The sequence below is a fragment of the Neltuma alba genome, unplaced genomic scaffold (assembly GCF_004799145.2).
Source record: "Neltuma alba isolate B1F8T4 unplaced genomic scaffold, ASM479914v2 tig00013081_pilon, whole genome shotgun sequence".
NCBI classification, from domain to species: Eukaryota; Viridiplantae; Streptophyta; class Magnoliopsida; order Fabales; family Fabaceae; genus Neltuma; species Neltuma alba.
In genome coordinates this window covers 127471-140484 of record NW_021637411.1, presented here as the reverse complement: position 1 = coordinate 140484, position 13014 = coordinate 127471, and the positions used below count along the sequence as shown (strand labels likewise).

The 13014-nt window shown below is 34.2% G+C and overlaps 2 protein-coding genes across 2 annotated transcripts; both read left to right on the top strand.

The window, feature by feature from the left end:
- Positions 1 to 2016: 2016 nt before the first annotated feature.
- On the top strand, positions 2017 to 2442 carry LOC114734183 (uncharacterized). The gene has a single exon (XM_028921734.1). It carries the CDS (start codon positions 2017 to 2019, stop codon positions 2440 to 2442), a length of 426 nt encoding a protein of 141 aa, XP_028777567.1.
- Positions 2443 to 9947: 7505 nt separating this feature from the next.
- LOC114734241 (myb family transcription factor PHL5) lies at positions 9948 to 12528 on the top strand. Its single transcript, XM_028921818.1, has 7 exons — positions 9948 to 10814; positions 10927 to 11110; positions 11190 to 11266; positions 11371 to 11410; positions 11686 to 11740; positions 11858 to 11927; positions 12056 to 12528. Exons 1-7 carry the CDS (start codon positions 10233 to 10235, stop codon positions 12269 to 12271), a joined length of 1224 nt encoding a protein of 407 aa, XP_028777651.1. The 5' UTR covers positions 9948 to 10232; the 3' UTR covers positions 12272 to 12528.
- The last annotated feature ends 486 nt before the right edge of the window (positions 12529 to 13014 follow it).

The following is a 13014-nucleotide window of genomic DNA, read 5'->3' as shown; positions in this document are numbered from 1 at the left end:
CGTTTTCTTTTATAGATTTCCTTCATTGTGAGCACATGAAAGTGGCATAAGATTGATCATGAGCATGCATCAGCGTATAATTTTATGATTGCATAGTGCCCTTTTCGTTCATTTTGCTTTGAAATAAATCTGAACCGTACGATGGAAATTAAAATCATTTTTAAAAAGTAATAATAGTACTGATGACAACAGCTGACGCGGGTTTCATTAATTTTGACTAAACCTATAATACAGCATCAAGCCTAAATTAATCATAATTGTCTGGCACTGTTGATCCACATATATGTATATCTGCCCTTGCATTACTGTCATGAGGTTTTGATCCTTACCTGTGTACATAAGGTCAGGTTCATTTTGTGTGATAGATACACAAATATGATCTGAAAGGATAGTTTCTGTGAGTTATTATGAAAGAGGTACAACACCATACACACACCCGCGCCTATATGTGTAAGCTAGGAGCGGATCGGAAAAAAGGATGGAGATAAACATTAACAGTAAGTTTTATCTCCTTAGGTGAGATTGTCTCTGTGAATCCTATGACTTTATTATGCTCTATCAATAGTTAAATCCTTAGATAAATTGTTAATGGAAAAATCATGCACAGTAACTTCATTCAATATTCTATTCGATTTTCTTCTGCATCTTATCATGGCATCAACTTTGCATGTTACTACCCTCAATCCTAATTATAAGACCTAGTTGACTAATTTGAGAAAATTAAGGAAGTAAGTTAAGTTAGTTATTTATAATAAATAAGTATTGTCATTTTTAAAATATCCTTACTAATTAAGTGTATTGGTTAAAACTATTATTATTAGAAGGACTATCTTGAAAAAAATACATAAATATGATAGATAAAATGGATTGAGGTCTTATAATTAGGACCAAACTAAAAGTCAAGCATGGTCTTATATTAAAGAGCGGAGGTAGTATCTAATTTATACACTTAAGTCGATAAAAATTAAGTCCTTGCCTATGAATATGTTTTATTTAGGAGTGATTTTACTAGAAGAGACTTTAAAATTAAACTTCTTGGTGATGAGTTGGAAAATTGCCTACTCATAGAAACGTGTGTGTGAGTGAGAAAGACGGGTAATAGGCGGGTAGCGTTGGCAGGCAGTTACCACCTGATGGCCACATGCGAAGGCGTGAAGTTTGTCATTCGTTGTTGTGTAGCAAAAAGGTCGGAAGTTTGAACAGTGCTGATGCTGAAAGTTGGCAGTTACTCCAAAAACATCGCTCTTCAAAACAGTCGTGTAGAGCTTCTTGATCGGGATCAAGTCGCATTCCTGCCTCGTCCTTTCTTCTTCAATCAACTTATTCTAATTCATGACACGAGCTTTTTAGTCAAACCACGCTGATATCCAATAATATAGATATATACTCGTGGAAACAAAAAATCAGACAAGTATCTTTGCTCCTATATATATAAAGTTCATGTGATTTCGATGAAAGCCCTTTTCTATTCTAATTTAATTTGGATGGGAAATGTCCACACAAATCTGAAAAAAAATTAATCGGTCAAATATAATTTTTTTTATTTGGACAATAATGCAGGATATAAAATTGGCCCGATGGATGTGGATTGGATCAGATAAAGACGATGGGGTCATTAATTACTTTTCAGCACATGCTGGGCGAAAGTTGACTCCCATGTGCTTGAGACAAGATCCACTGGTTATAGCTAATTAATATTGTCTATTTGGGATTAATATAGTCGGACAAAATTAGGGCACGCTAACTGTATCGGATTTATAATATAACTAACAACTATTGGTTCAGTTAGTAAGGAGTCAGCTTATAACCTACAAAATCATGAGTTCAAGTCCTACTACTAATGTGAAAACCTTGTTAGAGAGTGATCTGTAAGTATTTTTGTAAGTGTCTTTGAACCTAGAGGCTTCCTTTAATCCTTGTGAGTTAGATTAAACAAGCTTTTAACCTCAGGCCGAAAGGTTTTGTTAGAGCGGAAAGCTTGCTTTTAAGTATTTTATCTGAAAATTAAATAATGCAATGCTAAATGGACCTTTGTTTTTTTGGTACAAAAATGGACCTTTTGTTGAACAAGGAATTAAAAATATTGGACCTCCGCATGTTTGGAAGTTATGGTGCTGGAGAAATAAGGCGGCGTTTGACCCTGATTTGCAGCGACCTGCTGAACCTCTGATGGCCGTTAAAAACAGTTGGAGAAACTGTATAATGAGACCTGAATCTGATAAGAGTTGCAAAGATGCGGCTTTTGGTAGCTCTGTTTGGAGCCCACCTCCTTGTGGATGGATTAAATTGAATATTGATGGAGCTATGGATCGCAGATCAGGCATGGCAGGGTGTGGAGGTGCTTTTAGAGATCCAAATGGGACATGGATGGCTGGATTCTCCCATGATATTGGATTATGTAGTGCGTTTGAGGCTGAAGAGTGTGCTTTGTTTAAAGGGTAGAAGATGGCAGAACCTCGGTTTTAAGAAATTAATGGTGGAATCTGATGCTAAAGAATTGGTGGATAATTGGGCTTTGCTCTTTTGTATAAAAAAAAAAAAGGATCTCTATTGGAAGGCCCAAATACTGAAGTTCAACAGCCCAAACAGAAATACTATTTTTTATAGCTCATTATCACCAGCTTCCAAGTCACTCAGTTTTTATTCAGATAATTTATGCAACTAGATTATTGTCCTCTATATCTGTTAGCAAATATTAAAAATTTAGAGCCATGCTGAACTTGTATGGCGAAATATTAAATTTGACATTTTTTGTCAATAAAAAAAAAAAAAAATAACGTTACTGGTTAGTAAATGTGTGTAATAAACTTCAAAAAAATTGTGAAGATCTTGAAAAAACAGTAAATTAAAATGAATTACAGCTTTACTTGAAAATTATAATCATAATCACCGCGGAACAAGATTGAGATAAAATTGACAGGAATAAATCAAGATGGCATGAACGTTGATCCAAACGAGAACAAGTGCATATATGTGGATTACCTAAATTATATTATATAGGCCATTCATTATTATCGAGCTGAGAATAAAGAAGAGAGTCAAGAGACCACTTGTGTAGCAACAATAGGTCTTATTTTATTATGTGAAATAAGTTATATAAATTATACCACTATGTTTCTTATTATAAGTCACTTGTACTCTAAAAGTTTGTTTCAAAATATAAGTCACTTGTAGTATAATTAATGATTTTTTTTAATTTTACCCCTATTAATTTAATAAAAGATTAATTAATCTCTTTCTCAACTTTTCATTTCCTATGCAATCCATCTACTCACTCCCCCTCTCTCTCTCAACTTTTAATAAGGGTAAATATGAAAAAAATAGTTAATTTAATATATTTATTGGTTTGCAGGTTTGGGATACAAGTGACTTATAATAAAAAACAAAGTGGTACGATATTATTATGCTTTGTCAATAACTAAATATTTTAATAAATTATTAATACAAATCTCATTCGATAATGTTACCAGCTTTTCTTTATTGCTGTTGGAATATAATTTATGGAGGAAAAAAATGATAATTACGCGGGACAGACACACATGGACTAGCCGCTATGCATATGTTGTACTTGTGACTATTATTGTTTTAGTTCTTAATATAAGGATTACTTAATTAATTTAAATAGATTAGATAAGTAAAATAAATTACTTAATTTTTATATTTTTTCAAAAAAATATCATTCTAACACATCAAAAAATATGTTTTATATTTAGAATAAAATCAATTTCATAATTTACTTTTATATTTTCCGCAAAAAAATAATTTTTATATTTAGAATTAGAAGGGCATTTTTATTTTTATTATTCAGTACTCCATCTACGAGAAGGACGCACAGGAACATTAATTAATTTGCTTCAGAATGAATGTTTTGCACTCCTTTCTCGGCTATGTTGCAGTCAGCCTTGCATCAACAACGCACAACACCAGGCCCCTAGGCCACTTGACTGCCCCAGGAATGACAGGCCAAAACCCCCAACTCTCATTTTCTCACATTTTATTTTCCCCCACGCGCACACACTCGCTCAAACACCACTAATTAATAATTACTACCAATTTATTGTTGGCCAAAACTTACTATAAATTTATTACTGTTTATTATACTCTTTTAGTTCTTTTATTTAAAGAGCAGGGAGAGAAAGTGTGAAGTTAAAAATCATTAAGTTTTAAAAAAGACTTAATAAGATTAAGGGTTTTTCTTGACTTAAATAAAAGTCATTGAAAGTAATTTGTAAACATGAATGACTTTTGCCACCCCTTTTTTTCTTCGTGCCAAGAAACTTCTTATGAATTGTGCACAGCTCATGCTCATCTGAACTTTGTATACATCATATCAACCCAATGCAATTACCTCTGGTCTCGTTTATAAGTTGAAAAAATTTAATATTTATTAACTATACTTGAAATTTAAAAAAAAAATCTTATCTTGCTCGTATTAAATACATTATCAAAATTTTTTCCTGTATGCCATAAAATATGATTAGTGTGTTGTAGGTACAGCTTACATACATAGGTCATCTTTGTACTGCAAAGCAAAAATGCACATCCTGCCCTTGCAATTGCATATGATATAATATTAGAAAAATTTTACAAAAAAAATTTAAAATTACTAAATCTCAAATATAAAACAAGGGCAAAAATGTGTTGTTTTTTCACAAATTCGGTGTTATTAGAATCTATTATAATGTTGTTATCAAACATAATAACACAAGATTTACTAATTTAAAGTTTTTTTCCTGAGATTATCCTATAATATTAATCAAATGATAAAGAAATCCCCAAAGGAGAAAGGAAAGGGCAATGACAGAGCTGAAACTGTCTTTTGGAGGCTGTAGGAGTCAAGTTGAGGTGAAGATTCCAAGAATATATATTAGATGCAGCGACAAGCATTGGCCAAACTTCATTAGTTTATTCTGATTCATCCCCATCTCTTGTGTTAAATTAACAACGTCCCAATCTTATCATCTTCTAATGTTTTCATGCCATTCGTACTGACTCACAATAGAATGGTTGTATATATCCATATATATAAATAAATAGAGTGGATGATTACTTCTTTTGTTTGTGTGTTTTTTTATTCGACGTCGAGATCAATGCTTCACAGAAATATGGGATTGGACGAACAAAAGAAATGGCATTAACGGCGGCGTCGTGCTTCGTGACATATGAATAATGCAGTAATCTAGAAAGCTTCATCGTAAAACATGTCTTGGTTTCTATATGGGGAAAAGGGGCGAGCGCGCGCGCGCGCGCGCGCACACACGGGGAGTAATGCTCATTTTAATTGGAACACATAAATATATAGGAGGGATCAGAAAAAAACAACCAACCTCAATCGAACCTCCGCTTCTCAGCGATTATTCTTAGGAAAATTAAAGGCAAGTTTGAATATAATATACTCTTCTGATCCTAAATATAAATTTTTTTTATACTATAATTTATACTATGAGATGAGTTATAACTGAAAGAAAATATATATAAAATTGTCTCTTAGAATTTGAATGCAAACATTTTTGAAGTCAACTCCTCTCGGACATTGTTGTTGATATACACAGCCGGCGAAGGCACACAAAAGCAGAGAGTTACAGCTCAATCCCAACCGGCCTAGTCAAGTGTTTTGGTAGATTATAGCTAGTCTTAGGCTTGGGCTGGCAAGCCACTAAGCTATATGATATGCCACCTCTCTGGGATTGAGTGATTCGGGAATGAACGTGTTTAGATTTGCTTTTACAGAATTATTTGGATTAGTTTTTGAGGAAAAAAAAGGATGTCGGGGGAATTAATCACTTTCAAAAGGCTGTGCCGGTGAGTTATTTAATCCAAACCAATATGATTTTTTGTGAGAGGAGAGGGGAGGGGGGAATCTAGTTTTCATTTTAGATGGAAGCGTTGAGTGAACCTTGATTTTGATTAAAAAGCACTTTTTCAGTTCTTTCAATCACATGAAATGCCCATTCAGCTAGCATTACACATCAAAATGTTACCTGTGATGCTTAATATGAGTAAAAAAATTTATTAGGTTAGTTATTTTTAACAAATATGAGTTAAAGTATCATTTTAATCATTATTACTTCTAGATTAAGACCTTCTTAATACGTGTAATCAATAGGAATACTTTATAAAATGAATTATAATTTTAAAAGACAATGAACTGAGATCTTATATTTAGGATCAAATGCAATTATCAATTAGCTTGAGTATTAAGGATTATAATAAGAGCTTTTCATTGCTACGTTAACAAAGCACAAACAAGCATATCTTACATATCTTAGCCTCTTTTCCCCTTTCCAAACAAATTTATTAAATACTCCTTCGGTCCTTAACATAAGACGTATTTAACTAATTTGATTAGATTAAAGAAGTTAGGTAAGTTAGTTAATTATAAGAAATTATGACATATTTTTCTTAAAACACCATAATCATATTTTTTTAATATCATCTCTTACTTTTTTACTTGATTATGGTTGAAGAATGATCCATAAAGATAATTTAAGAAAAATTGATAAATATGAGAAATAGATATTATATTTAGGATTAAAATTAACTCAACAATTAGATCTTATATATTAATGATAGGAGGAGTACAAAAGGAAAAAAAAAAGGGTCTGCAATACTCAGAACAATTTAGATTATGCACATAAAGGATTATACATAGGAGCCAAAACTGAAGGAACTAGACGAAGTGTGAACGCTTGTTTTGATTCGGATATAGTCATTTCGAATAAATTCAAATCACTTGAAAAAAAGCTGCTCGTCTTCTTATAAACGTAATTATAAGATGATTTTGTTTATTTGATGTCCGAAGATAATTAAAGCAACAGGACCATCAAAATTTAATGTGAGAAGCATTGGATGATTTGTTGTCGGCTTCAATTTAAGAGTCTGATATTTTACGGAAGGAATCTCGCTGTCCCCACTTAACTTCAACGCTAATCGGTAATCACGTTAATTAATTAGTTTCATTATTCCAACGATCCTGATAACGACATTTAGACCGCTCCCCCATAAATTATATGTTTGCATTTTCTTGCATCTTCATAACAGATAATCCTCCCTAAGTTTTTTTTTTTTAATCTTCAGCTCAATGATTTTCATTATCATCATCATCACTATGTTCGTTAATCAAAACATTTATTAATTATCCACTCCGGAACTTCCAAAGCAATTCCCGTGACTTGTTATCAGGGTTTCTGAAGTTTTGTGCCATTAAACTAGCTATTAATGCTCTTACTTGAATAAACCAACTTAATTTCTTTTTTTTATTAGCCAGCGATACCGTGTGTAAGGGCCTGTTTGGTTTGAGGGGAGGGGAGGAGAGGGGAGGGTAGGGGAGGGGAGGGAGGGATGAGGGGTTTCATCCTCACCCTATTTGGTTTGATTAAAAAGGAGGGGAGGGGAGGATATTTAATGATCCCTTGTTTGGTTCAAGGAGGGGAGGGGAGGTATAATTTAATAAAAATTTAGTCTTATCATGTTATATGTGTATTAAAAAATTGGTACAGTAATTTTTTATTCTAATTAATATAATAATATATTTAAAATAATCAAATTAATAAATTTTATATGCTCTAAAAAAAATGAAATTTTATTCTCTTTAGGCTATCTTTTTTTCCAGCATTAAAATATATTTAATAAATAATATATTTATAAAAAACAATTAATTTTATAATATTATAATTTTTTATTTAAATAATTTTTATAATATATTTTTAATTATAATAATGTATATATTTTTTATTTTTTTACTTAGGATAATATATTTTTTATTTGAAATAAATATGATAATAATATATTTTATGGATAGAAGTGGAATATTGAAAAAACTATAAGGGCATAATGGTCCAAAAATTTAGCTCCCCTTCAAAAACCCCCAATTTGAAAGGGAGCCAAAATGGGAGAAGGGAGGGAGGGGAGGGGAGGGGACATTTTAGCTCCCCTCCCCTCCAAAATTTTTAACCAAATGAGGGGAGGGGCTCCCCTCCCCTCCCCTCCAACCAAACAAACCCTAAGAGTTATAATTTTTTCAAACACAGCTCTTCGATTTTTTTTCTCACACTCAAGATTATTAATAACAGCAGAATTAAATAATTTTATTAACTTAACGTTAGGAAAAAAATAAGTGAAGAAAAGCCTAATTAATTAACTTTTATTTATTGATTCCTGCAAATTAATTGAAAATGTCATGTAACAACAGCTGCAGAAAGTATTATGCACTTTTTTTAATAAAAAAAACAGGACTAGTTTTATTCTCTGTGCCAGTGTATGACGGAGCCATGGAGATTCGAGGCCCATAGCCAATGGCCACGGAGCCCAATTAGTCATGGGGATTGAAAACAACTTCATTATCAATAACCTATTACCAGTGGGAGTTAGGTCTAGTAGAAAGAATCAATCACTCACAACGTGATAAACTAAGATTCAAATTTTCATTGGGAAAAGTATTCACATTTAGTGCCTGACAGTACTTTGAATAGAATTACCTCCGGTAGAAGAATATCTATACTTTAGCAAAAAAAAAAAAAAATCAATAAACTGTCTGCTTGTTATCAAAAAGGCTGAATCACCAATGGAGTTTGGGTCTAACAGAAAGAGCTAATCTCCCACAACGTAGTGAAACAAGGTTCGAATCTCCACTGGGAGAGGTGCTCACATTTAGTACCCGACAGTACCTTGAATAGGATTGTCTCCAATAGGAGAATACCTATGCTTTAGCAAAAAAAAAAAAAACTGAATCTGGCCAAAAAAGCTAAATTCTCCTAACATAACAAATTAATGTTCAAACTTTATTAAAATATGTATTCATATTTAATAACAATGTCCTAAATAGGAGTTTAAAAAACTGTTTTATTTTAATAATTTGATTCAACCTTAATTACCGCAGGAGTCTTTAATTTGTGTACACAGAAAAAGAAGAGTGCACAAATATATTTTTTGGACCAGCAAGAGTGTACATATATTAGTACTATTATTTCTTGTCTTTAATATGAGATCAACTACAGACTAAATATTTTAATAAATACTCTCTTTAAAAAAAGAAAGAAAGAAGAATTTAGCGGTTCGTCAATGATCCAGGACATTAATAAATTTGACACACACCTGAATGCTGGACGATGCACCTCTAGCAGTCCCTTCTTATTGTGTGGGCAAAGGGGATTCCTTATTTTGTCAGAGCACATCACAGTAAAAAGTCAAATATTCTCAGGGAGGCCGTAAAATTCACAGCACTGCCACATAAATATCGAGAGAAAATTCTGTAATGGCACATGAATGCGTTGCCTTTGTCTCAATCTGTTTACCTTTTGTTAATGGAAGCCCCATTGAGTTTATTCAACTGCGAGCGCCACTGGGAATCTCCCTACTTGTACCTTTTTGTCAGGTTGAATATAATATTAGATGCACTTTTCTGGTAATTTCTGTCCCCGATTCCCACTTTGCCAGATGCAGTGATGGGGCAAGACTTACAAATTTTTTTTCCCTTGTCCGTTTTTTTCGAGGACTAAAGTTTTGGCTATCTCGTGTGCAAATCAAATGACAATAATTAGCAGCCTTTCATGGGTGGCTAAAGTTATTTTGAGAAAATTTTAGTACTAATGCTCTAATTTAAATATTTCTTGCCAATAAAATTTCTAATTAGAGTTCTCCTTTCTCAATTTTCCTAAATTATTTCGTCCGAATCCGTTACAAGAATAATTGCAGATCTATTCTTTGAGGGAATTTATGCCGGCATCTTATCTAACGTTTAATTATTACACTATAGATACCCATAACAATATTCTCCAATATTAAGGCGATCAATTCGAAATAGACGGGTCTGCTGGTAATTTTCATCCTCCATTCGAGATTCATGTATCTTTCCTATATTTTAAAAGTTCTCTGATTCCCTTGCATTTCATTTGAAATTCACGTGAGGACAACGTTATACAAAAACCTATTTTGTTTTCCCTGGTTTTTATACTTTGACAATATCAATTGATAATTCCCCATTAATTTTCCAGCCCTTTATAAATTACAAGATTAAATTATAGCCTTGTATGGTAGCATCTAGACAGCTTGATTCAAGTCTTGTCCCTGAAGCCTTCTGGAATACAGCGAAAGAATTTTATGCCAGGGTCTCCAATTTGACATTCCTATTGTTGCCTTGCCATTCTTCTGATCTAATCTTCTTCTTTTCTTTCTCTGATACAAATCTGCACAGAATCTAGCCTCAGCTTTTGCTATCCCAAACAAGCTCGTAAATGAATGAGAACATGGTTGATTTCTCAGGGAGAGTTCAAGTTCAGCAGAGCCACGGACTAAACGGGGATTGTAATTCTGAGTTTGCTAATGGTTTTTGTGAATACGTGGATATTAATCAGGCGTGGAATATGGGAAGTTGCAGCCAAACACTCGCCGTCGCCGGAGGAGGAGCCCAACAGCCACCAAACCAGGGCCCTGCAAAATCCGCCCCCACCATCATGAGCCGTTTTGAATCTCCAGCTTCTGCGTTTTACGCCACAGAACGATGCATGGGGTTTCAGGTTCAGCAATATGATTCCCAGATTGGTAATCCATCTCTAACCTCTCAGTTTCCCAAGCTTAATGACTTGGAGTTCCCTCTTTATCAGTCTGATCCCAGCGTCGAATTGTCCAATACCCTGCAAGCCATGGTGAAATCTCCATCGATTAATAACCAATACTATAGATCCCCTGAAAAATCCAATAAAGTTTCTTATGGGAATGTGCCCACCACCAATCCTACTCAACAACACAGCTTGTTTATTAACGATGCTGCCTTAGTTAAGAGGAGCTCAACTTATAAGGGAAATCAGGATCATACGGCAAGTGATTTTGCGAATCGGATTCGTCGTTTATTTCTGTTTTGTTGTTCCTTCATGTTACTGCTTCTTTCAGCAGGTTGGTCTTGGCTCATATAATTTACATGCTGATCAGATGAGTTTCTCTTCTCAGCAAGAGAAGTTTTCTCCGCCACTTACATCAGAAGGGAGTGTGTCAACTGTTTCCGGCAACCATGGTTCCAATGGGACAGCAGTCTCAAGCAAAACTCGCATTAGGTGGAACCAGGATCTTCATGAGAAGTTTGTTGAGTGTGTGAATCGCCTTGGAGGTGCTGAAAGTAAGTAAATTTCAGTAAATATCGATGTGAAGGAAAGTGATATTTATATCTCACTGTCTCCTTGTCTGCTTGATTATAGAGGCGACGCCAAAAGCTATATTAAAGCTGATGGAATCTGATGGATTGACCATCTTCCATGTGAAGAGTCATTTGCAGGTGTGACCCTTTCTTCCTATGTGCCTTGTTCACAGAGTGTGGCAGTTCCTTTACTATTACGATACTAATCAACGAAGCATATTCTTGTCCCATCTGTCTTGCAGAAATATAGAATAGCAAAATACATGCCAGACTCAGCTCAGGGTAATTCCATAGCATAAGAAATGATTTTGTCGTTTGTATCATGAAAATATGTTGGAAATTTTTGGCTATTATGCGGATGCGATCCACTTTTTTTGAGGATCAGATTGAAAACTACAATGCTCATCTCGGATATGACTGATTGTTCTGTTGCCATTTTCTTTACTCCTAAGTTATCCATATAATCTGCTATGCCTATGTTATTTCTTATTCTCTTTGAAATTAAGAGGCTCACTCAATCACCATAAAAGATCTCAATAAACTGATTCCCGTTGCAGGAAAGCCTGATAAAAGATCCAATGCAGAAGATGTGCTTCATCTTGACACCAAAACGTAATGCCGTCCATCTCATGATTTTAGTGATTGCATTAAGCTTCTTGGTCCTCATATCAGCACGAAGTGCTGTTGCTGCATAATCCATTTACTAGTATCTCTGTTCTTCATTTGCAGTGGGTTGCAGTTGAGAGAGGCGCTTCACCTGCAGTTGGATGTTCAAAGGCGCCTTCATGAACAGCTAGAGGTACATCTATCTATCAATGCTGTTATTCTTTTCACTGCTGATTTTCATTTTATGCTCTAGAGCAGCTTTCATGATTGTGATTCCAATAATTCTTTTTTCTCATTTCAAATTTGGATTGGCGAACTCAGATTCAGAGGAAGTTGCAGTTGAGAATTGAGGAACAGGGGAGGCAGCTGAAGAAGATGTTTGATCAGCAGCAAAAGACGAGTGATAGCCTCTTGAATACTCAGAATTTGAGCAGCACAGCCAATGATAATAACGATACATCAAATAATCATAGAGGTGTTGAATTATCAACTTTTGAAGGGTCTGGGAATTCTTTCTTTCCTTCCAAGATAAGTTAGCTCTCTCGGGACAAGCAATTCTAGTCTTCCAACAAAGCTTACTCATCTCAAGCAACAGAACAGAGAGCCCACACCTTACAATTTTGTTATGGTACTTAAAGATTAGTGCATGAGACCGGTGTGCTTCCATACTATACCCTTTTGAAACCAGAAGCAATGTGAATCCTTGTTTCATTGACCCGAAAACATAAATGAAGGAAGGAAGTAAGAAAAATCGTGAATGAGAATTTGAGATGAAGAGATCTTGCGTCATTACAGTACAGTGCTACTGTCTTGATTTCTCTGCGTTTCGTTCTATTTAAGAAACACGGTGTATCTCTAATTTTCGACCAGTCATTTCCCAGCTTCTGTTTTTTTTTATTCATAGCAATCATCCACTTGAAATTCTGAAAGGTTCATTTGACCCTCTCAAAATTGGAGTCAATTGATGACTGCAGGTTTTCCTAGACATTTTTACAAATACTTCAAAGGCATGATAAGAATGTTGATCAGTTGTCCGGTGGGACGGGGGCCTCGCTCATGAGTGATGACGACCCCAAGCTCTTGTGTTTTGAGAAAGCAGTAAAGGGCACGATTCTCTCTTTGTTGTGACAGATTCCGGCAATACCTGCATGATGCGGTTAAATATTATAAAAGTTGCGGAAAATAATGAGACTATTTGACTGAATTAAATCATATTAATATCTGCATAACATGATTAAATATTGTAAAATTTGAAATCTTATTATTTTTCAGTAGAAACA